This window comes from Thalassophryne amazonica, chromosome 16 (assembly GCF_902500255.1).
Source record: "Thalassophryne amazonica chromosome 16, fThaAma1.1, whole genome shotgun sequence".
Classification (NCBI taxonomy): domain Eukaryota; kingdom Metazoa; phylum Chordata; class Actinopteri; order Batrachoidiformes; family Batrachoididae; genus Thalassophryne; species Thalassophryne amazonica.
Window position 1 is genome coordinate 41,608,170 of NC_047118.1, and position 26,407 is coordinate 41,634,576.

At 43.6% G+C, this 26,407-nt stretch overlaps 1 protein-coding gene across 1 annotated transcript; it reads left to right on the forward strand.

Moving 5' to 3' along the window:
- The first annotated feature begins 298 nt into the window (after nt 1–298).
- Nucleotides 299–20,518, forward strand: LOC117528706 (extracellular serine/threonine protein kinase FAM20C-like). The gene is made up of 10 exons (XM_034191345.1): nt 299–750; nt 906–1,084; nt 7,169–7,247; nt 8,441–8,533; nt 8,980–9,095; nt 9,208–9,388; nt 10,390–10,499; nt 12,396–12,477; nt 19,480–19,539; nt 20,257–20,518. Exons 1-10 carry the CDS (start codon nt 299–301, stop codon nt 20,516–20,518), a joined length of 1,614 nt encoding a protein of 537 aa, XP_034047236.1.
- The last annotated feature ends 5,889 nt before the right edge of the window (nt 20,519–26,407 follow it).

The window sequence follows — 26,407 nt, forward strand, 5'->3', positions numbered from 1 at the left end:
CAGCTGAAACATTAAACACAAGTTTCAGTCGCTTTTCAAAAATTTTAAAATACAAGATAAACTTTCTCAAAATTTTTGAAACACTGAATGAAAAATTTATTTCAGTGTGTTAGCACAATAAAAGCACAATAAAAGGAAATCAAGCAATTGCTTCAACGTAAAAGCTGTAATAAAGGTAACATACATAGTGGACAGTGAGAGGTGGCTCATGTTAAAACCCTCCAACAAATGTTACGTGTTTTTCGTCATGGCAGCCACTGACACTGGTTCATATTTATTCCTCTATTTTCTTTTCAGCATGGTGAGACGGACCTTCAGTCGATCCACTCGCTCCATCTACCTGGGCCTGGCCTGTCTATCTCTCACACTCCATCTTCTTCTGGCATTTTTCTGTCTTTCTGTTCTCCAAACAGCTTGTGTCCTGCCTCGTTCCTCCCCTTCTTACAAACCTCCCACAATCCTCCAAAATGAAGAGGATCACAAAAATAACACCAGCCTGTTCCAGCAGAGAGGGAATGACTCGTTTATCGATGTCGCTGAGACAGAGAAGAACCAAGCTGCAGCGAGACACAGCATCAAAAAGGTCAAGGGTCATTCTAAACTGGAAGCGCTGTTCAATCATCCGCTGTATAACATGCCATGCCCTGAGCTGCAAGACGATGATTGGCTGCTGAGGATGAAGACAGAAGAGGATGGAAAGGATACAGAAAGCCAGGAGGTACAAAGTGAAGAAGAAGGTGATGGCGAGTGGTGAGCGAGTTCAGAAGGACACACAGACGTTTCATGATGCAAATACAAACGGGAACTGCTCTTATCAGTTTGTGAATCAACCCTGTGTGACACCTCCTCTCTCTCTCTCTCTCTCTCTCTCTCTCTCTCTCTCTCTCTCTCTCTCCCCCCCGAAGGCGGAGTGCCAGTGAGGACAAAAGTTATGACAAAACCACGTGGACCAGCGACGTGAAGACTCACCCTCCGTGGCTGCGGTTCCACCTGGGCATCTCTCGCTGGGAGCTGTACGACAGGAAGGACCCCAGTCTGAAGGAACTGACTCAGTATCTGGCAACGCAACGTATCCTTGGTGCTGGTGGGTGAAAAGGGAAGGGGGTGGGGACAAAGGGCAGAGAGACACAGGTATCAGACACAAAGAAGGGATGGTAAAAGACAGGTCACAGCAAAGAAGGATAACCACTTGACTTTAGAAGACATTGTTAAGTCCCTTCAGCTGCTCCCTTGTTTTGCACTCAGGGTCGCCACAGCAAACCTGAGGTGGATCTGCATGTTGACATGGCACAAGTTTTACGCCGGATGCCCTTCCTAATGCAACTCCACATTACATGGAGAAATGTGGCAGGCGGTGGGGGGATTGAACCAGGAACCTTCCACATTGAAACCAAGTGCACAATCCACTTGGCCACCACCCCTAACATTCCTGTTTGCAGCACCTCTCAAGCTCCAACAGATTGAAGCAGTTGGAAACAGAGCTCTAGGAAGAGTCGTGGTGGATCTGAACGTCTTCTATTTACAGATGATGGCGGCCACTGTGCTCATTGGTATCTTCAAAGCAGCAGAAATGTTTCTGTACCCTTACGAGATTTGTGTCTCCAGACAATCATGTCTTGGAGGTCTACAGACTATTCCTCCTACTTCATGCTTGGTATGTGCTCTGACATGCACTGTCAACTGAGGGACCTTATATGTAGACAGGTGTGTGTCTTTCCAAATCATGTCCAATCAACTGAATTTACCACAGGTGGACTCCAATTAAGCTGTAGAAACATCTCAAGGATCATCAGTGAAGACAGGATGCACCTGAGATCAATTTTGAGCTTCATGGTAAAGGCTGTGAATACTTATGTACATGTGATTTCTTAGTTTTTTAGTTTTAATAAATTTGCAAAATCAAAAAAAGAAAAAAAAACAAATCACACTTATTCTGGGGTATTGTGTGTAGAGGTTTGGGAAAAATGAATTTCATCCATTTTGGAATAAGGCTGTAATATAAAAAAAGGAAAAAATGAATCGCTGTGAATACTTTCTGGATGGATCAGTCTGTGAATGACTTCACAAACTAGTAAAGAAAAACATGACTTATTGTCCAGAAAAGAGTGTCGCTCTGGATAGCTGTTAGATATTGTCAGACACCGAGGCAGTGTGCCACAAAAACGGTCGGACATTGAATGCAGACTCACAGACATGATGTGGGAATAAAAGGATGACTTTATCGTAGAAACAGGCAAGGGTACGGTACACAGGTAGTCAGGCAGCAATGCAAAAGTACAGACAAGGGGCAGGAAAAAACACAGTCAAACAACAAGCAGGTTTCAAAAACACAGAGAGACTAATAACCAGGACTGAGGCAGAGATGATAGGCACAAAAAGAGGTCAAAGCATAGCAAAGCAAAAACAGGACTTGGACAAGACGACTGGAATGACAGATACAATAACTAACAAACCGGCAGGGAAGTGAGGGACTGTGAGGGTTTAAATAATAGGTGGTGTACTTAGTGGAACAAGACGCAGGTGTTAGTGAAGGTTCTTGAAGGAGGTGTGGTCCGGTGAAGCAAAGAAGGGAGAAGAGACTCAAGAGAGTGCAGTGAGACAAAAGGAAAGTGAACTGGGGCAAGATAACTAAGTAACAGAAAAACTAAAGGTGCAAAACCTGACGTGCTTGATAAACGATAATTAACAAAACAAAAGGAGAAAAACTAGGAAATAATGCGACTAATCTAAAAAGCGGGAAACAAGAAGAGCAATGATAATAATCAAAACAAGAACAGAACTGTTACTGATTAAAATATAAAAGTAAATGCAATAACCGATAAGATGACAACATAAACTATGACTACACTGAAATGAATGAACCGAATGACAAAAACCAGAGACTACAGAAATATGTAATAAATAACAAAACAAAATAACTGATAAACAGAGAATGCAATAAATCACAAACGGAACATAATCAGATAACAAACACTGAAGATAAATAATAACCAAAACCTGTGACTAAAGCATAATGCAATAAATGTGAAAAATTAAACTAAGACTGAACACAAAATGAATTATAACAGAAAGTAAAACTCATGACTACCAGAACACAACCAGATAATAAGACACAGAAGATAAATAAGAAACAAAACCGGAGAATTACATAATATGAATCAGTCAAAATAAATGGGCAAAAAGGGGAGACAGGTGCCGACAGGGACCACTACAAAAACACGATCTGGGCCGCGGCAAATCCTGACAGATATAATGTGTGGCTTTCAGTGAAGTTTTGTGAGATGATGGTCCTTGCATTTGAACTGGCCAAAAATAGAGGCCAGTTCAGGTGTCCCGTTTGTCTTCCCATGACCAGAATGTGTCTGGTTTACGTCGCATCCTCTCAACATAGATTAAATAAGTGCTTGAGACAATTATTTTTGGTGTCATAATGCTTGAAACAATAAATTAACCAACTATTGCAGAAAGTGATGTAGACTGACCACTTTAAAAGAACTGCTTGAGAAAATGAGTCACAATTTTTAAAAAAACAAAAAAAAACATGAAAGACCAAATCAATCAAATGCTTGGGATGAAGATTCACCAATTCTTTTTGAGCTAAATACATACATGAATACATTCTAGTCAATTTTACTTATTATTATTATTTTTATTTACTTCTCTTTGGCAATAAACTGGATATTTCTGTCTGATTTTAGTTTGTGAATTGACATTCCACGTCCCGACAGCCAGAGGCTGTGAGCGCGGAGCGGGCCACTTGCCTCAAGTGGAGGAGTTTAAGTATCTCGGGGTCTTGTTCACGAGAAAGGGACAGATGGAGCGTGAGAGCAACAGACGGATCGGTGCATCGTCTGCAGTGATGCGGTCGCTGTATCGGACTGTCATGGTGAAGAGAGAGCTGAACAGGGGGGCAAAGCTCTTGATTTACCGATCGATCTACGTTCCGACCCTCACCTATGGTCATGAGATTTGGCTCATGACCGAAAGAACAAGATCGCGAGTACAAGTGGCCGAGATAAGTTGCCTCCGCAAGGTGGCTGGGCGCTCCCTTAGAGATAGGAGCTCGGTCACTTGGGAGGAGCTCGGAGTCGAGCCACTGCTCCTCCACGTTGAAAGGAGCCAGCTAAGGTGGCTCGGGCATCTTTTTCGGATGTCCCCTGGACGCCTCGCTGGAGAGGTGTTCCGAGCACGTCCCATCGGGAGGAGGCCCCGGGGAAACTCAGGACACACTGGAGGGACTATGTCTCGCAGCTGACTTGGGAACGCCTCGGGGATCCCCGGAGGAGCTGGGGGAGGTGAGTGTGGATCAGGAGGTCTGGGCAGCTTTGCTTGAGCTGCTGCCCCCGCAACCCGATCTTGGATGAAGCAGAAGAAAATGGATGGATTTCAGTTTGTTAAAAGTGAATACATTGTAGTTCATTTTAATTATTTTTTTCTTTACGACTCTTTGGCAGTAAACTGGATATTTCTTGGCTGTGGACAAAACAATACAGTCTAAGGCATTATCTTGAACTCTAGAAAATATGGATCAACAATTTCCATGATTTTCTGACATTTTATGCACCTAATAACCAATCGATTAATCAAGACAACAATTGATTGATTAATCAATTGTGAAGATAATCATTAGTTGCAGCCCTAATTTCTATTATTACTAATTAAGCAGATTGTGATAATATTTCAATCAATATTGCCTAATGTAAAGTGAAGACATAAATGGGGTGATATTGTGCAAAATATTTATTACCATTTACAGTGGCATAGTTCATTGATAATTGTTGCAAAATCATATTTTCTTATTTAATTTTTGTGGACGCGTTCACACTAAATCAGAGGCTGTAGTTTGTGACATTATGTTGGTTTGCAGTGTAGCTGACATAAAAAATAGTGTCAAAATGAAAAATTACAATTCAAAATACGAGTAAAATGATATAGCCCAGAAAAAATTAAAAATAATAATAATAATAATATGATGGGTCATAAATATGATCATCCCATGAAATCACACTGTGTAAAAGACATTTTGAAATCATTATTCGGCTCCAAAATGTACACACAAACTCAAAGCAGCACAAATGTGAGGGACAAGCACACATGATTTTGCTGAGTGTGAACAGAAATGTGCACGCCAGCATTCAAACACATGCAAATGTGTTGTTTTGTCTCATTTAGCCTGTTCCCATCTGCAGCATAATGAATTATTGAAGATTGGGCTTCATGGTGCAGATTAAACACTAATTTCAGATGCTGGATTTTATTTTTCATCTATATGTTATTATGCATTTGCAGGGGTGGTGGCCAAGTGGTTAATGCGCTTGGTTTCAGTGCAGAAGGTTCCAGGTTCAAATCCCACCCCTGCCACATTTCTCCATGTAATGTGGAGTTGTGTCAGGAAGGGCATCCGGCGTAAAACCTGTGCCAATTCAACATGCAGACCCACCTTGGATTTGCTGTGGCGACCCCGAGTGCAAACAAGGGAGCAGCCGAAGGGACTTACTTATGTTATTATGCATTTCCATTGATGTTCAACACACACACACACACACACACACACACAATGTATTTGTCTTTAAACATACAGGCAGACTGGAAGCGGTTGTATTTGAATTACTGGCAGAAGCTCGCTGTGTGTTTGACTCAGTTTTGTTCTCATCCCAGCTGACAAACACAAGGGTGAGACAGATCAAATTTGTTGAAATGAAAGAAACCGTCCATCCATTATTCATTCATTCCTCAGCCTGAGGATGGCTGCAAGGGAAGCAGAGAATACAAAAATGTGTTTGTATCCAGTATGTGTGTTTTAACGGCACTAAAATGGGTTCAAATCCGTTGCAATTATTTATTGAATTCTGAGTTTATGAGACATAGAGTAAAGAAGCCACCAAAGGTCAACAAATAAGATTTAACACAGTAAGTATTGTGCACAGTGTATGCAGAAATACTGCAACTGTGGAAGCAGCACAAATTACATCATCGTAGGATATACTTTTTAAAGACTTTTCAGATTTTATTGAAACTTCTTAGATATTTATAGTAAATTAGTGTGACACTCATTAACCACTTAATGCCCGAATTTATATAGCTGTATATAAAAAAATGTTTTGTGTGTGTTTTTGCCTTTAAGTAGATGGTAAATAATGTTTAGATTATTAATTTCACTTTTGCACAAAAACTAGATAGTAATATTGGGTATTCTGGTAATGACTTTATGTTATAATGTTATAATAATAATGATGGTATGTTGCAAATTTGCGACAACAGGCATACAGGTCAATTTGGTATGTTGTATATTTGAGTCAGAGATTGTAGCATATATGCGACAATGGGCGTTCAGGGGTTAAAGTGCTCATTTAAAATGACCTAATGTTGCAATGTTAAATTAATTAATTTTAGTTAAAATATGGTTACACTTCTTATAAGAATGACTATTTTTACAAAAACAAAATTAGTTGAAATGAACAAGTGTAATCCCACAGATAAATCACATCAGGTTCTGATGAAGGCCACTGAGCTGGGTGTGCTGTTACGCCACCTTGTGGACAAACTAAATAGGCAGGATTAATCTTTTCAAATGTGACCTGATGTATATGTGTATATGTGATGCATTCCAAAGCACTCACTCATGCACATAGTTCCATAAAGAGCCAACAATGTACATTTGGGTCATAAAGTTGGGTTCATAAATATTTGGCCATTGATAAACTGTTGTTTGAACTGACAGCTCGTGTTCATCATGTGCATTCAAATATAATCTGATGTGTTTGACAGCTAAAATAAAGTTTTTGCTTGTATCCAAACACATATTCTTTGCAATTAGCAGGACATGTATCAAAGTAACGAAGTCAGTCATATGTAAAGACAATTTGTTTGTGCTTTGTGGTTAGTCTCATTGGTGATTGTGGGATTCTGGTGGCCACTAGAGTTCATTGTTGCTTCGTGTTGTGTTTAAATCCTTCTTTTTGATCATAACTGTGGTAAATATCTTTCAGTTGATTGCAAATTATCAGAAAATGTCAGTCTTTAATGGAGCAATTTAATGGAGCAAGTGATGCTGTGAACAAACTTAAAGAAAAACTAGTGCAAATTATGCATTAAAAGTGCAGGCGTTGGTATTGTGTATACTGTATTATTATCTCATTAACGGCTGTACATGGGTTCATGTTTTCAGTTCAGAAGAAAGGAGGAACTCAGCTCAAACTGCTCCTGTCTTTCCCAAACTATGGACAAGCTCTGGTCAAACCCATGAAGTAAGTGGACTTTGTCCTCCTGATGACGCAAACCATAATCAGACTGATTGGCTGCAGTGACTCAAGCAGACGATGGGCCCTATCTTGACAATCTACAGGGCACAATCTGAACAAGCGCATGTGGGTGTGCCCACCTCTACTTTGATGTTTACACAGTGCGTAATCTGTTTGCAGGACACAAAGATGTTGTGTTTAGTCTTAAATTAATTAAATTAAACCAACCATACCGTCATCTGTAATTCCTTTAAAGAGTTGTGTGCACTTGACCTATAGGCGCATTTCTAATTGGCTGGCTATTTAGACTGAAGTGAGATACTTTTCTGCAGTGGTGGGCACAGCTAACCAAAAAGTTAGCTTTGATGACCATTAATCTGCTAACTGAAAAGTTAACTTTTATAGCTCTAAACCACTAAAAAATTTAGCAGAAGTTACCGCTAACTGCTAACTTTTAATATTGACTCACTGCATTGTATCACTGGTCCTTTGACATCAACATGTTCCAAACAGTCCAACATGAACTTTAAATAGCAATCCAATCCAATCCAAAATTGTTCTCAGTCAACTTGCAGAAACACTGAAATAGTTCAAAAACAATCTGGACCTAGTCCGTAGTCCGTACCTGATGCCGTGCAAAAACAAACCCTGCCATGTTTGTTTGTAAGCTAAGCACCGTTGCCACTAGTGTGAGCGCATGGTGGTCGCGGTGTGCAATAGCACAAAACGTATAGAATCAAAAATTGCACTCTAAATCAAATCAAATTTATATGCTAAATGGAACACAATGGCAAATGGGATGAATAATCCATATCACATGTCATACAAACTACCAATCAAATGACAAGGATCTATTTAAGCATTATTTAACTAGCAATGACACGTGTTTTGAGCTGCTTGTGCCAGGTGCAAGATAGAGCACACATTTGGCACATTTTTTATTTGGGATACCCTCCTTCACACATCTCCAGTTCTGCACAGGGATGCGTGTACAAACCCTGAAGTTACTAAATGCCTCCAAGCCAAGTACTACTCAATACCTACTCTGCTTCACTTCTGAAACCTGACAGGATCAGGTGTGCACAAAGTGAAATGGCAGCTTGCAAGATAGGGCCCCTTAAGATGAAAAATTCAGTTGTGCAGCTATGTCATCCTGTTGCTTCAGGTGTTTGTGTGTTACATGTGGTTTTATTATACAGACAGTCCAGGGATGCAGAGACAGATGTGAACCTGTTCTACTTCTCAGACTTTGAAAGGCACAATGCAGAAATCTCCGCTTTTCACCTTGACAGGTACAGACAGTTTTACCATATGTTCCCTCTCACTGCTAAGTCCCCTTCAACCATGAAGCACCAACAGTTAAGAGAGTTTTGCACCAACTGATCACATCATTCAATATTTTTACTAAATGGGCGTTCGAGACTGTTCTGTACCCTTGAAGTCGCAGGTTCAAACAGCCAAATGAATCCACCTCACCCTCAAAATGTGTCTTCAACACTCTACAAGAAATCACTGTTTCCACTGAATGTGTCCGTTTGTGGGTTTAATCAGTTAAATTTCACAAGGAACATTTTAGCATGTTGGAAAAATTCATCTTTTTAGCATCAGGTGTGGTTTGGTGTCCATAGACCTCAATATTGTTTCATAGGAACTGTGCACAGACACTGTCTGTTATGTTCACTTTCTCCTTTCCCTTGTGTGTACAATCTTTCTGTTCCAATCTCTATTTCTATTCCAGAATACTTGGCTTTAACCGGATCCCTCCAGTGGTGGGACGACTCATCAACATCAGCAGAGAGATCAGAGAGATCACGACCGATCGCAAGCTGTCCAGAACCTTTTTCACCTCTCCGGGTGTGTGCTCATGTTCACAAAGCAACAAAAATCCTTACGCCATCACACTACACGCTGTTCAATCAAACCTCCTGAGCGTTGACCCAGTCTCTCCCTCTCTGTCTCCCCCTAGCGGGTAATGTGTGTTTCTATGGACAGTGTGAGTACTATTGTTCCACAGAGCACCCGGTGTGCGGAAGGCCACACACACTGGAGGTGTCCCTGGCTGCCATGCTACCTGACCTCAGCCTCGCTCCCCGCAGGTCCTGGAGGTCGCCATGGAGACGATCATACAGCCGCATCAAGCTGGCACAGTAGGTACACGCAGGGTCAACGCCAGTCATGAGGTCATGAGGTCAAGACCTTCTCAGCCTGTCAAACAAATAATTGCCTCTCTTCCAAAATGATAAAAAAAAAAAAAAACATACACAACATACACAACTTTTTTTTTTAAATACGCCACTGGGGTTTTGGTTGTGAGGTTGATTTTGTTCTTATTTTGATTACAGTATAATTTACAGGCTTCTTGCAGATTTATCAACACATACATCATACACCTATTCTTAGAATAAATCATCTTACAATGAAATAGAATAAATACTTGAAAATAATTTTAAATGAAAATCATAAATTTAACTAAATATCAGACACAATATAGCACCTACAATATATTTCCAAAAACAATGATTTTTTTATATCAAAAACTGTTTCTATATCAAAAGTTAACCATTAAAAAAAAATAAAATAAAATAAACTTGATAAATTTATCTGTCAAAGTACAATAATAACATCCAAATGTCTATAAAACATGATCTGGAATAAATCCTAAAATAAAAAAGAAAAGATTAACGTGAATGTGTGTGACATTTTTGGAAAACAGCAGAACTGCTTATGTATGAAAACACAACTTGCAGATTACAGACTTTCTATGAATCTTTATCAAAAAAATTAAGTAACCAGCATCTTGCTTAAAAAAACTGTAACAGAAACACTGATAAAATCATTGAGCAATGTTAGTTAGTTTGTTGTTGTGTTGTGTCCAAGAAAATCACTGCATGGGAGGAAACACATTAATTATGTTTTCAAGTGATGAAGACTGATGAAGCTGATGATGGTCGTTGATTAGGACAACTCACCAGAAAATAAAATGACCAAACTAAAAGACAAACATTTTAAAAAAAGGATGTAGTGTTCCAAATTTTTAAAATAACATAAGATTAATACTAATACTATGCAGGTGTGATTGCGAATGGGGTCTCACTTGTGTGTTTTGTGGCTACAAATTTGTACATTTATGGTGCACTGTTGTTCCCAGGTGGGAGATGGATCCAAACTACTGTGACAGAGTGAAACAGACCCCTCCTTACAGCAATGGAAGCAGACTGGTGGATCTCATTGACATGGCTATACTGGACTTCCTCATGAGTCAGTTTGTCATTTTGAAACTCAATGTATTCAATATCACAACAGCGTGTTATCATCCTTAATTGGCAAATGAGATTTTACCGGTTTATAGCATACAATAGGGGGTGATCTTATTCCCAAACAAGTGTATTTTGTGTGCTAAGAATGTGTTCACAACACATATGTTGTATATGGGCCCCTTCACACATAACAATTGAAGCCGACTAGCGCATGAAGGAGGAATTGTATGCCATTCATGAAAAATCGAAGCCACCTCCAATGCCTCGTACAACTGTTCGCACACACCAGTGGTCGAAAGACAGAGTGCCCTGTGAGAGCCCATTCAATCCCTCTAGCGGCAGGTGTCGGCCAAATTCCAGGTGGCACATCTGAACATCCAGTTAGAAAATATGATGCTGTTCACACTGTCAGCACGAAAATAGCGAGCAAACGATCACTTTTGAGCTGGCAGTGAAATTTGTCTAAGTGCCCCCATAAGTGTGCCCCCCCTCCCCCCACATACACACACACATGTGGCATGCAGGGGGAGAGCACACTTGCATGACATGCTGATGATATGGATTTACAGACATGATCACATGAAGCCGGCAGCACACAGCCAGACTGCAGCGGCCGCACACAGCGCACATCAGCAGGCTGCTCTATGTGAAATGCAGCGCCATATCACGCAACAGGCGATCTCAATGTCACACATGTCTGGCCCAACATGCGTGTCCGGCAGAACACGTGCGTCACAGGACTATGACAATATGAAAAGCCAACAGCGCCACAAATATGCCACTTTCAGTCATGTGTTACCAAAAATACGCTGTAACAAACACCGTTTTGTCAGTTATTACACAGCTTTTTTTCTCTTTTTTTTTAAATGTTTATCTCCTTCTTGAATTTAGCCATTTTATGCTCCTGTTATAAGACAGTGATTATAGCGCACTGGTAAAAATTTCCATCTGTTAATCAGAGCTTTTGTAAATAGCAGGTTTGAATCCCATGAGCGGCATTTATTTTTTATTTAAACAGGGTTATTTAACTGCAGGGTTCTGTATTGCACCCCCTTTTATTTATTACTTATATCAACCCAGTGATACTCACTAATTATACAGCTGGTTTTTAAGTGGACTACATTTATATAGCACTTTTCCATCTGCATCAGACGCTCAAAGCGCTTTACAATTATGCCTCACATTCACCCCGATGTCAGGGTGCTGCCATACAAGCCGCTCACTACACACCGGGAGCAATAGGGGATTAAAGGCCTTGCCCAAGGGCCCTTACTGATTTTCCAGTCAGGCGGGGATTTGAACCCATGATCTTCTGGACTCAAGCCCAACACCTTAACCACTAGGTTTTTATTTTATTTCTCTCCACATCAGCCATGTGATTTTGTGCAACACGTTACAGCTGTTCGCACTGTGTTTGTGCACGCGCATGATGGTTCGTGGTTCCCCATTTGGTATTTAGTTCGCGGATTTCTTCCGGTTTCTGCAACTTTCGTGTTACGTGTGAAGCTGCCCTAAGTGTTGACAAAAGTTGTGCACCTAGTTCTTATTTTTTTTAAGCCATTACTGATGTATGCTGTACAATCATTCCATCCTGGCAAAAGAACAGTCAAAGATCCCATCTTCTTTTATAATTTGGAGACTTACAAAATGATAGCAGCATTTATTCCTTCTGAGTAATGGTGTTAATGATCTGGAGGGGGTCTGTCTATTCATTCATTTTACAAAACGATAGCAGCATTTATTCCTTCTGAGTAATGGTGTTAATGATCTGGAGGGGGTCTGTCTATTCATTCATTCATTCCATTTTAGAGGGTATATGCTTTAGAAATGGTGAAATGATGCAATAAATTGCAAAAGTAGGAGAAAGTCTAATCACATAACATTTTTGTATTCAAAGGTAATATGGACAGACATCACTATGAGACGTTTGAAAAATTTGGTAATGAAACCTTTCTGCTGCATCTGGACAACGGGCGGGCGTGAGTATCAAACTTCGTATCTCTGAGGTGAGATAGTTGGGCTAGATAGTTTGGTCACTGCCACTGAGGGCAGCAAAACATTTAATATAACATTTTGGTCACCTATCTATAGTGACTTGAAAACTATCATAGATAATTCCATAGGTGTAAAATTTTAAAAATGCTGTAGTCATATTGAAGAGTGTACCATATTATTTGTCTGATCATAAAGATTCCAAAAAGGTATAGTTTGGACAATCTATGACTGAATGTTATGGAGTAAAAATATTAAAAAATGACAACAAAGGTCAATTTCAGTTTGTGCAGGGATCCAAATTAAAGTTACTTCAATTTTGGTTAAAATAAAAAAAGGGGGTGGGGGATGCAAATTATATTTGAGCAAGTAGGATTAATCAATGGAATAGTTCTGACTATGTTGAAAGCTTGGTGATGGTACAGTGGATTTGAGGTTAGCATTGTTGCCTTTCAGCAAGACGGTCATAGGATTGCTTCCCACCTGGCCCTTTCTGTGTGGAGTTTGTGTGTGTTGTCTTTGCGTGTTCTGGCTTCCACCCACTTCTAAAGATATGCATGTTGGGCAAATTGGCATTTTTAAATTGACATTTAGCGCAAATGTTTTTCTTTGTCTATATGTGGCCGTGTGATACACTGGCGTCCTGTCCGTAGTGTACCCCGCCTCCCTTGATTGGCGTAACCTGATATACAAAATTAAAAAATTGATATACTAATCCTTTTAGCACCAAAAGTGTTGGGAAAGTGTAGTGACACGGACCCACAACAGGGGGCGTAAATGAACGGACAATGGATAAGCCAAAATATAACAATTTAATGTTGCGAAATGTGCACAACGTTATACAGACAAATGCAGTTTGAGAACGATAATCAATTATACAAAAAGTGACGTGTGGGCAGGCTCGAGGATAGAAGACGTCCGTCCAGAGAAGAGCCGGGTCCCACACGACTTCCACCGCCAACGGGTCTGAAGAATACCGGAGCCGACAAGTCCTGAATCTCCAGGTGGCCACCGTCTCCAGCTGTCAGACCTGGTACTGCTGGCAGGAAGCAGAGACAGTTAATGGTGGGTGTGTGGATACACACCCAGCAAATCCTCAAACACAGAAAACAGTTCCTCCGGGAGGGAGCACCTCCACCTCTGAAATAGGAACACGACAGCAGCTCCTGTTACCACTTATCTGGTTGGAGTGAGAGGCGAAGACGTCGGCACTCTCACTGACCACCAACCCAGCTGACAGGGCACCACAGGACAATGGCTGCAAACAGATCACACGTAAGTCAACGTTCAGACACAGCAGAGAATATTACCTAGTTTAGTAGATGATATCTCGGCAGCGAGGTAGAGTTGCTGCCCGGCTTTTATGGTGATGTGGTGATGATGAGTGACAGCTGGTGCTGTTAATGAGTGACAGCTGTCACTCCCGGTTGCTCCAATGCCCTCTCGTGCCTGAAGCCCACACTTCAGGCAGGGCCCCCTCTGGTGGTGGGCCAGCAGTACCTCCTCTTCAGCGGCCCACACAACCGGATCCCCCCTCAACGGGCGCCTCCTGGCGCCCGACCAGGCTTGTCGGGGTGTCGGGTGTAGAAGTCAGCCAGGAGGGCCAGGTCCAGGATGAAGCTCCTCTTCACCCAGGAGCGTTCCTCAGGTCCATACTCCTCCCAGTCCACCAAGTACTGGAACCCCGGCCCTTCCGGCGGACGTCCAGGAGCCGGCGTACTGTCCATGTCTCCGTCGATGATCCGGGCAGGAGGCAGCGCCGGTCCAGGGGTGCAGAGTGGTGAAGTGCGGTAGGGCTTGATCCGTGACATATGAAAGACAGGATGGATCCGCAGTGAAGCTGAAGCTACCAGCTTCACTGCGGCCGGACTGAGGACTTTGAGGATGGGAAACGGTCCAATAAATCTGTCCTGGAGTTTGCGGGATTCCACTTGTAGTGGGATGTCTTTGGAGGATAGCCAAACCTCCTGCCCGGGCTGGTATACAGGGGCCGGGAAACGCCGGCGGTCTGCATGGGCCTTGGCCCTCGTCCGGGCTTTCAGCAGGGCAGAGCGGGCAGTACGCCACACCCGACAGCACCTCCTGAGGTGGGCCTGGACCGAGGGCACCCCGACCTCTCCCTCCACGAGCGGAAACAATGGGGGCTGGTACCCCAAACATACCTGAAATGGGGAGAGGCCGGTGGCAGATGAAACTTGGCTATTGTGAGCGTACTCGATCCAGGCTAGATGGTTGCTCCAGGCCGTCGGGTGCACGGAGATCACGCAGCGGAGGGCCTGCTCCAACTCCTGGTTAGTCCGCTCTGCCTGTCCGTTCGTCTGGGGATGGTACCCGGACGAGAGGCTTACGGTGGCCCCCAGTTCCTTGCAGAAACTCCTCCAGACTTGCGAGGAGAACTGGGGACCACGGTCGGTGACAACATCAGATGGAATCCCATGCAGACATACGACATGGTGGACCAGGAGGTCTGCTGTCTCCTGGGCCGTCGGGAGCTTCAGGAGGGCCACGAAGTGGGCTGCCTTGGAGAACCGGTCCACTATCGTGAAGATGGTAGTCATGCCCTGGGACAGCGGGAGGCCCGTGACAAAGTCCAGGCCGATGTGGGACCAGGGGCGGTGAGGCACAGGTAGTGGTTGAAGGAGTCCCTGTGCCCGTTGGTGGTCGGCTTTTCCCCTGGCGCAGGTGGTGCAGGCCTGGACATACTCCAGGATGTCGGCTTCCATAGACGCCCACCAGAAGCGCTGTCGGACCACTGCCACAGTTCTTCACACCCCTGGGTGACAGGAGAGCTTGGAACCGTGACAGAAGTCCAAGACCGCAGCTCTGGCCTCTGGTGGGACGTACAACTTGTTCTTTGGGCCAGTTCCCAGGTCCGGGTTCTGTGCCAGAGCCTCCCGGATGGTCTTTCCACGTCCCAGGTGAGGGTGGCCACGACAGTGGACTCGGGGATGATGGTTTCCGTGGGATCTGACAGCTCGGTTTTGACCTTCTCTTTGTGAACCCGGGACAAGGCATCAGATCTTTGGTTCTTGGTCCCGGGGCAGTAGGTGATCTGGAAGTCAAAACGCCCGAAGAACAATGACCAGCGGGCTTGCCTGGGGTTCAGACGCTTGGCGGTCCAGATGTACTCCAGGTTCCGATGGTCAGTGAAAACCGTGAATGGAACCGCAGCTCCGTCCAACAGGTGTCTCCACTCCTCAAGAGCCTCTTTCACCGCAAGGAGTTCTCGATTGCCCACGTCATAGTTTCGCTCAGCCGAGGTCACCCTGCGGGAAAAATAGGCACAGGGGTGGAGGACCTTGTCGGGCTCCCTGCTGTGGGACAGCACGGCTCCAATCCCTGAGTCAGAGGCATCCACTTCAACTATAAACTGGTGGTTAGGATCGAGCTGCACCAGAACTGGCGCAGTAGAGAACTGGCGTTTCACCTCCCTAAACGCGGCTTCGTACCGATACGACCAGGTGAAGGGGACTTTGGAGGAGGTCAGGGCTGTCAAGGGACTGACCACCTGACTGTAACCCTTAATGAACCTCCTGTAGAAATTAGCAAAGCCGAGGAACTGTTGCAGCTTCCTACGGCTTGTTGGTTGGGGCCAGTCTCTCACCGCCGCAACCTTGGCCGGATCAGGGGCAACGGAGTTGGTGGAGATTATGAACCCCAGGAAGGCCAAAGAAGTGCGGTGGAACTCGCACTTCTTGCCCTTCACAAACAGCCGGTTCTCCAACAACCGCTGCAGGACCTGACGTACATGCTGGACATGGGTCTCAGGATCCGGGGAGAAGATGAGTATATCGTCTAGATATACGAAGACAAACCGATGCAGGAAGTCCCGCAAGACGTCATTAACCAAAGCTTGGAACGTCGCGGGCGCATAGGTGAGGCCGAACAGCATGACCAGGTACTCAAAGTGACCTAAGGGGGTGCTAAATGCCGTCTTCCACTCGTCTCCCTTCCGGATCCGAACCAGGTGGTACGCATTCCTAAGATCAAGTTTGGTGAAAATTTGGGCTCCATGCAGGGGCGTGAACACCGACTCCAACAGAGGTAACAGGTATCGGTTGCGAACCGTAATTTCGTTCAGCCCTCTGTAATCGATGCATGGACGGCGTCCGCTGTCCTTCTTGCCCACAAAAAAGAAACCTGCACCCATCGGGGAGGTGGAGTTCCGGATCAACCTGGCAGCTAACGAGTCCCAGATGTAGGTCTCCATTGATTCGCGTTCTGGACGTGAGAGGTTGTACAGCCTGCTGGACAAGTACTCAACGCCCGGGATCAAATCAATGGCGCAATCGTATGGCCGGTGCGGGGGGAGAGTGAGTGCCAGATCTTTGCTGAAGATGTCAGCAAGATCATGGTACTCCTCAGGCACCGCTGTCAGATTGGGGGGACCTTTGACCTCCTCATTAGCTGTCACACCGGGTTGAACCGAGGATCCTAAACATTCCCGGTGGCAGGTTTCGCTCCACTGTGTCACAACCCCAGACGGCCAATCTATCTGGGGATTGTGCTTTACCATCCATGGAAATCCCAAAATCACTCGGGAGGTAGAAGGTGTTACATAAAACACAATCTCCTCCCTGTGATTCCCAGACAACCAATGTGACAGGCTGTGTCTGGTGTGTGATTAATGGGAGAAGGGTGCCATCTAGTGCCCGTACCTTCAATGGTGAAGGTAGGGCCACTAGAGGGAGCCCAACTTCCTTTGCCCATCTGCTATCCAGCAGATTCCCTTCCGACCCCGTGTCCACCAGTGCTAGGGCGTGAAGGGTTAGATCCCCACTCAGGATCATGACTGGGATGCGTGCGGATTTATGGGGTTTCCCCACGTGAGTGTTATGACCCACCCTTAGCCCAGTCTCTAAGGGTGGGTGTTGTAGTTTAACCGCTTGGGGCAAGTCCTCTGTATGTGCTCACTCGAGCCACAGAAAAAACACTCCCCGCGGGCCAGCCTCCGTTGTCTGTCATCTGATTTAACTTTGGCCCTGCTCGTGTCCATAGCTTCGTCAGCAGGGGGAGCTGTTGCCACACGGAGCTCTCTGGCTGTGGAGCGTGGGGACGCCGGCACCCTTTCGGACCCGGAAGGAAGAGGGACGGCTCGTGCCTGGCCATGCCCTTCGCCCCGCTCCCGACCGTGTTCTTCTAATCGGTTGTCTAACCGTATAACCAGGTCGACAAGCCCGTCAAAATCCCGCGGTTCTTCCTTAGCCAGCAGATGCTCCTTCAGGACCGGAGACAGTCCGTTTATGAAGGCAGCGCGGAGTGTAATGTTATTCCAGCCGGACCTCGCTGCCGCGATGCAGAAGTCGACTGCATACTCGGCTGCACTCCGACGCCCCTGTCTCATTGACAGCAGTACATTCGAAGCAGTCTCGCCTCTATTGGGGTGATCAAACACTTGCTTGAACTCCCGCACAAAAACCAGCATATGTTGTTAGGAGCCGCGAATTCTGCTCCCAGAGCGCCATAGCCCAGGCGCGTGCCTCTCCTTGAAGCAGATTTATTACATAAGCCACCCAGCTTGCATCTGACGCGTACATGACGGGACGCTGTGAAAAGACGAGCGAACACTGCATTAAGAAGTCTGCACATGTCTCGACACAACCTCCGTACGGCTCCGGAGGGCTTATGTATGCTTCAGGGGACGGGGGAGGGGTTCGTTGAACGACCACTGGAATGTCTGTATTTGGTACTCGGTCAGCAGGAGGAGGCGCTGCAGCAGCGCCCTGTGTGTGCGCTTCCACCCGAGCGGTGAGAGCCTCCATCCTCCGATTGAGTATAACGTTCTGCTTGGTTACGAAGTCCAACCGAGCAGTGAAGGCGGTTAAGATTTGCTGCAGCTCACCTAACACACCTCCTGCTGGCGCCTGTGCACCTAGCGTTTCCATTGGTGGTTCATCCAACGGTTGACGCCCCTCGAGATCCATGACGTTGACCGAGATATCCTGTTGGGAAAGTGTAGTGACACGGACCCACAACAGGGGGCGTAAATGAACGGACAATGGATAAGCCAAAATATAACAATTTAATGTTGCGAAATGTGCACAACAGAATACAGACGAATGCAGTTTGAGAACGATAATCAATTATACAATAAGTGACGTGTGGGCAGGCTCGAGGATAGAAGACGTCCGTCCAGAGAAGAGCCGGGTCCCACACGACTTCCACCGCCAACGGGTCTGAAGAACACTGGAGCCGACAAGTCCTGAATCTCCAGGTGGCCACCGTCTCCAGCTGTCAGACCTGGTACTGCTGGCAGGAAGCAGAGACAGTTAATGGTGGGTGTGTGGATACACACCCAGTAAATCCTCAAACACAGAAAACAGTTCCTCCGGGAGGGAGCACCTCCACCTCCGAAATAGGAACACGACAGCAGCTCCTGTTACCACTTATCTGGTTGGAGTGAGAGGCGAAGACATCGGCACTCTCACTAACCGCCAACCCAGCTGACAGGGCACCACAGGACAACGGCTGCAAACAGATCACACGTAAGTCAACGTTCAGACACAGCAGAGAATATTACCTAGTTTAGTAGATGATATCTCGGCAGCGAGGTGGAGTTGCTGCCCGGCTTTTATGGTGATGTGGTGACGATGAGTGACAGCTGGTGCTGTTGATGAGTGACAGCTGTCACTCCCGGTTGCTCCGACGCCCTCTCGTGCCTGAAGCTGCACTTCAGGCAGAGCGCCCTCTGGTGGTGGGCCAGCAGTACCTCCTCTTCAGCAGCCCACACAACAAAAAGGCCACATTAAAAATTTTGCCACACAACACTGCTCTCGTGAGTCTGGTCCAAGGCCTAAATTTATCCATCCTCTATCCTGTTTCTCAACGAAGCAGAATAATCTGCTTGGTGCCTTCTGGTGTACATTGGTACTGAAATAAAACACTTAAAGGTCTCCAGTAAATCAGTGGCAGCATCGGTTCCCCTTTTTTTGTGTTAATTAAAAATTTTTATATGACTTTTGTATTGTAATTTTGTTGATGTGTTTCAGGTTTGGGCGTCACTCTCAAGATGAGCCCTCAATTCTTGCTCCATTGAAACAATGTTGCAGGTAAAACTAAATAAAAGTGTTGTGTTCATACAATTAAAGCAAAGTTATAGTTACCTATTACAATCTTCCCACAGTCCCTAAGAAAATGATATTGTTGGGGGGAGTACATAGAAATTTTGCCACAAGCAACTGGACACACCCAAGTGGTTTCTTTAATCTGAAACAAAGAAAAAATGTATGTTACTACACGTACATCAGTGTGAAAATTACTTTTTAAAAATTTTAGGTAATAGGGAAGTAGCCATTGTTCTGTTCCAAAATTTGACAAAAGATAGAGATTTTTCCAAGCAGTTAAGTGCACTTGTTACCAGTGCAGAGGGTTCCCGGTTCAAAACCCACCCCTGTCCGTTCTCTATGTAATATGGAGTTGTAATATGGAGTTGCATCAGGAAGGGCACCCGGCATAAAACTTGTGCCAAATCAATATGCAGATCCACCTCAGATCTGCTGTGGTAACCCCGAGTGAAAACAAGGGAGAAGCCAAAGGGACCTATATGTAACAAACTGAGAAAAATATTTTACAGTATTTTTAAAAGGTTCCATACCAGGGCAGTTGTGTTGGGCAAACAGCAGAAGCTGCTATTTGTAGGACCTGGGAATCGAAGTTATGTGGGTGCCAAAATAATCGATATTATAGTTTCAGTAAGGTTTTGTTTTTGACACAATACCTTGTGTTGTCTCCTCCTCTTCATCCTCCTCCTTTATGTTCTTTCACAGGATCCGTCGCTCCACCTTCCTCCGCTTGCGTCTCTTGTCTCTACCCAGTTTCCGCTTGAGTGATGTCATGCGGGAGTCACTGGCCCAGGACCCTTTAGAAAGCGTGAACCCTATTCTCGCTGAACCGCACCTTTCTGCTTTGGACCGTCGCTTGGCAATGGTTCTGCAAGAGCTGCAGACCTGTCAGGAAAAACACGATGTCATCTACAGTGACTTGGAAGTACATGATCAAGAATCTGTTAGAAAGAAACACCCTAAATAAAATACATATGTCTTTTTTGTTGTGGTGGTGGTCTCTGTAGACTTTCTTAATATGTTCCCTAACATGAAGGTTAGTGTTCCAAGAGGTAATGTGTGTAGTAAATGGTAAATGGACTGTATTTATATAGAGCTTTTCCATCTGCGTCAGATGCTCAAACCGCTTTACAAATAATGCCTCACATTCACCCCGATGTCAGGGTGCTGCCATACAAGGCGCCCATTACACACCAGGAGCAATAGGGGATTAAAGACCTTGCCCAAGGGCCCTTAGTGATTTTCCAGTCAGGCTGGAACGATCTACTGGTCTCAAGCCCAACACCTTAACCACTAGACCATCACCTCCTCTAGTAGTCCAACTGGTAACATGTGAACACTGTTTCCAGCTTCACTTTGTGCTGAGATGATGGAACAGCTGCCATAATAATAATCATTATTGGTCAAATTAGGTTACATCAGTTAGGCTCCTACATTGTTCAGTGCTTGCACAGACTGGGTGTTGTGTAGAGGCCAGCAGAAGTCGCTGTGCATATAGTAGTCAATAGGCCTCATTCCCCCAACAGCCAAAGGCTACTCTGGCCTCTCAGGCCAACTAGACAGAGTGTCCACCTTCCATGCCAGAGAGTGAGTTCATGTCCTGAAAGGAGCAAGTGGGAGGAGTCAAAAACACAACACAACGCAGAGCTAGCCGTTACATAGGATTGTGGACAACAGTAGCTTAGGTCCCTTTGTTAGCAAAGAAAGGTTTACTGAGCTTGATTTGCAGAAAATACTGCAGTGCATCCATTGATTCAGTCAATGGATGTACTACAGCAAAGCTGACTGGGTGTCACAGTGTCTGGGTTTGCATTGGTCCTGGATGAGGACAAATTCTAATTCAAAAAATGAGGAAATTGGGCCAGATTATCCACAACAACAGTGTGAAGTTGCGTGTCATAGTATTATACACGGTTATACACCAGGTCCTGCCAATTACAAGCGACATTGATGGCAGCCCCATGACACGGAACATAATGGGCATGCTCACAATGGTACAGTGTACAGTCTGCAGCTGAGTGGATCCTTGTCATTGGACTGGTGCTTTGTATGTCACATGACATGGATTAATTCGTCCCATTTGTGTTGCATTGCATTTAGAGTGCAGTTTGGTTCCATTTAGAGTGCAAATTTGGTTCCATACGTTTGGTACCGTTGCACTCTGCACGCATGCACCCACACGTGTTCGTGAGTGCACATGCATACGTGCACGCACATGCGCGCACCCACACGTGCGCGTGCTCGAATTCTCATGCACAAATAAAACAAATCCATTGTGCTGTCTGGAGGCTGTTAGCAGGAAGAAAGAATGAACAGCTGGACTAATTTCTGATGTGATTTTTTTTTTTTTTGCTGCACTGAGGGTGTACACAGTCTTTCTTTGGTAGTGCACGCGCCCACAAGTGCCAACCCAGTTGCGTGTGTGTGTGTGCACGCACGCGGGGGACAACAACACGATGATTTGATTAAGCTAACTGACGCTGCTAATTCTTGTAACACACACACAAAATCCACTCCTCTCTAAGCCATCTGGATGCATGAAAAACTGTTCAGATGAAAAGCCGACGTGATTTTTGGCTGGACTGAGGAACTACACTTATTTTTTCTTTTTTTATGGGAGTCCGAAGTCAATGCACAACATCACTGGACTACACATCACAATTTGGACTTTAGCAGCAGTGGAACACGAAAATGTAAGTCCCTTTTCTGTTGTTTTTAAATTAATAAAATATCAAATGACAAGGATCTGTTTTAGCCGTTATATAAAACAAATAATGAATGTTTTTACATTCTTTCAATGGAACGAATATTTAATTTGGTGAAAGCTGGAACATACCATTCAACTCAGCTTTGCCTCATTGAATGGTATGTTCCAGCTTTCACCTCATGAAATATTCGTACCATTGAACTCAGACACATTCATTATTTGTATTATGGGCATGCTCACAATGGTACTGTGTACAATCTATGGCACTAATGTCTGTGGTTATAACAAGCTAAAGCTAAACTGTGTCTATTAACACACAGCTGCTCCGTGTTTTGTGACACAGCACAGTGCTGCTGTTACAGACAGAGAGTAGACTTTGATGAATCTGCGAGTTCAGCAGTCAGTGCGTGCAGGAGAGAAAAAAAGCTTGAGTATCGATCTTTTTACACGAGGATCATTCAATATCAATACCAGCGTTAGTATCGATATTATCGATCTGCCCACCTCTAGTTCTAGATTACTAACAACCTTCTACAACACTACAATTACACAGGTTACTCACATTTTCATGCCCTGATTTATACATCCAGTTGTTTCTTCAGCCAAAAAAAACAAAAAAACAACTCACATTTGAGTGTCAAAAGTCAGCAACAGGAAAAGATGCCTGGGATGGCACGGTGACTTAATGGTTAACACTGTTGCCTCACAGCAAGAAGGTCCTGCTATAGATTCCCACCTAAGTGACCTTTAACTGAGGTAAGCAGGTATAGAAAATGAATGACTGAATGAATGGCTGAATCCTGGGAAGAGCTTATGGGGTTATGAGGTCCCTGAACAGAGATGATTGGCAATGCAGGTGCCTTTGTAGTAGAATAAAGATCCATGTTTTTTAAGATTCTGGTGCTTCTCGTCTTCATAAGGTTCCAATATCAGTGATGGTGTTGCAGGACCAGCAGGTGAGGAAAGTGTCAGCACCTTGTTGCTAAGGTAAAGAACTCTGCTGGATGAAGATATTTTGCTTATCTTCCTCCCATTTTATGTAACAGTGTGCCAGTGGATGTGCCTGGGTGGTTTGCCTGGGCAGTTGCCATCCAAGACCCACGGCGGTCGTGTGGTGTGAGTCCTCTGAGACCTGACCTTATCTGACAATGGACATCAGAATGTCCACTTTTGCTCAATCCTTTCTTAAAGCCAATCACAAAGCTTGTTTTTTATTGTTTCTAATTAGTGTATGTTATGTGAATTTTTTTAATTAATTTATTTATTCAGCACACAGAATATCAACACAAACAATAACAAACTCATAAAAAGAACAACATACAATGAAGCCATGTGGCTGAAAGGGTTCTTTTTTTGTAAATTGTAAATTATTTTATTTGCAATTATTCTGATGGTATTGTCTGTAAGTAATTGCTGAGTTTTGATTTTTAAATGGTTTGGTGGTTGTTAAATTTTAATGTTTATGTTCAGAACTTGCTCTTGCTACCAGATACTATAAACTTTGCCGCTAACCTTGCCCACTCTTGAGGCCAACTGTTAATTACTTTTCCAGTTGACAGAGTTTGTAATCTGACCTCCCCCTGAGGTCGGGGTAAGCACGAGTGTCATGTGTCTATAGGTGTCAGAAAAGGGTGATTGATGGGGAGTAACATATACACTGGAGACAGTCCCTGCCATATAGGGGCTCAAGGACAGAACAGTTTACCCCACATACCCATACATTTAGGCAAATGTATGAGCATAAGGCAAAAGTGGTAGAATATCAGGCATCTTTATGAAGGCAAGTAAGTAGGACCTGGGAGCAAGAGGTCATAGGTAAAAGGTCAAAGTCAGGAGAAATCTTGGAAAATGGGAAAAATCCCTATCTTTAACATTGAACAAATGTTAAAAAATTCATACCTCTGTCAAAAAAAGATAGGATTTCTTTATTTGAGAGTACTCGTATTATGTATGATAGTATCCTTTAGCAACTGAAAGTTTGATCCAGATCTGATACCGATTACAGATTTTGTGACCATTTAAATTTAACATTGAAAACTCTATTTAATGTATATTTTACATTATATCTTAATCAAACATGTCCCAATCATTCTCATATTTGAAAGTGAAGTGCAGACTGGCACTCACTATCGCCTGACAAAGTTTGAACCAGATCTGATCCGGATTGTGGATTTTGTGGACATTTGAATTTAATATTGAAAAGTCCATTTGGTCTACATTTTGCATTATATCTCAATAAAAAGTGCTTCAGTCACTCTCATTTTTCTGTTATGGATTTACCTACACCACCAAAATTGGATGGAGGTTCCAATTTTATGCCTGTTTGTCTGTCTTCCAGTTATTAGTCGGAAATCAAGTGGCTAAAAACAACGACAAATTGTGCACAGCAAAGATAACAAATGTTCTGCGAAAATGATCTGAAAAAGAATTCAGAAACCGAAAATGTTGGGAAAAAAGCCTTACAATGCAACAAAAACTTTGATTCAAGTGCAGGAACTAAATACATACCCCTGACATTTGATCACATCTAATTTAGCTTATGAAAAGCCACTTCTAACAGGACTTCGACTGGGAAAATTTTTCCAAGCTAAAATATTGTGGAATTGGAAACTAGTGTCGGCGGAGCGCGGTGCTCTAATTTCCAGTTGTCATTGAAATGCAGCACAGGAGGCGGCCGAGCGCTGCACAAAAAGAAACTTTCAGTTTCGGTTTCCAAGAAACGCCAAAACGTCTATAGAAGGATTTCTGTTTCATTTTTTAATTGCTGACAGAATCATTTGATGTATTTCTGATAATAACTGTGTGTTTATGTTAACAATGATGTTAGAACAGGACGTGTCGTGATTTCTGAGCTCGCGCTTTCTTTCGCCGTCAAACAACAATAACAACACGCCCTACTAACAATTTTTGGTTCCCAGAACGTTCCTGGAACACGAGCCCTTGGTCTTCATTCTTGTCTAATTCGTCTGATGTTAAATCTTTACGCCGTTGCTTTTGCTGTTCTTCTCGTTTGCTCAAACGTTTTATTTTGGCCAAAAATATTAAAATTCACTTGGAAATCCATGTTTTATTGCGTTTCTGTCATTCATCTGTCAAAACACAGCTGATCTGCGCCAACTGATTTGCGCGTTGCTATGGTGACAACCAGAGTGGAGTGATATTACAGTGACTTAACTCGCCGAACTACGTGTGCGTATATACGAAAATAATGCACGCCAGTTAGACATGGAATTCTCACTGACCATGGTATAAGAGCTATTATATAACACCTAAGTGGATCCTTGTCATTTGATTGGTGCTTTGTATGTCACGTGACATGGATTATTCGTCCCATTTGTGTTGCATTGCATTTAGCATGCAAATTTGGTTCCATTTACCGTGCAAATTTGGTTCCATGCATTTTTTTTACCACTGCACACTGCAAACCCCGTCCACACCCACTAGTGGGTGCGGCATTTAGCTAAACATGGCAGAGTTTGTTTTGCTGATGGACGATGATTTGAACGAGCTAATTGACAGTGCTAATTCTTTTAAAAAACACACTACGTCATAATGCTGCGATGTTTTTTTGCTGGACTAAGGAAGTACACAAATTTGTCTTTTTTTTTTTTGTTTCTTTTTCTTTGAACTACCTAACTGTTTTTTCCAAGTTGACTGAGAATAATTTTGGACTCTATTTAAAGTTTGTGTTGGACTGTTGTTGTCAAAACACCAGTGACACACACCAAAATGTAAGTCCCTTTTCTGTTGATTATAAATGAATATAATATCAAATGACAATTATCTGTTTTAGCCTTTATATAAAACAAATAATGAATGTTTTTACATTCTTTCAATGGAACAAATATTTAATTTGGTGAAAGATGGAACATACTGTTCAGCTCAGCTTCACCTCGTTGAAAGGAACATTCTATCTTTCACCTCATGAAATCTTCACACCATTGAACTCATAAACATTCATTATTCGTATATTATAGATGATCCTCTTTCTTTAGCAGTTTAGTACCATTAATGTGTTGATGCTTTAAAAAGTAGGTTAGTGATAATGAATAACACAGATTCAAAAAAATTGTGATCAGTTTCCACCAGATTCTTAAATGGAGAAGAGAAGGAATGACGCCATTTAGACTCGTAAGACATACAAGTTTC

Coding starts and splice junctions, on each gene's coding strand:
- LOC117528706 (XM_034191345.1), top strand. CDS start 299: ATGGTGAGACGGACCTTCAGTCGATCCACTCGCTCCATCTACCTGGGC. Junction 8,534..8,979: donor TCCGCTTTTCACCTTGACAG/GTACAGACAGTT, acceptor TTTCTATTCCAG/AATACTTGGCTTTAACCGGA. Junction 12,478..19,479: donor CATCTGGACAACGGGCGGGC/GTGAGTATCAAA, acceptor GATGTGTTTCAG/GTTTGGGCGTCACTCTCAAG.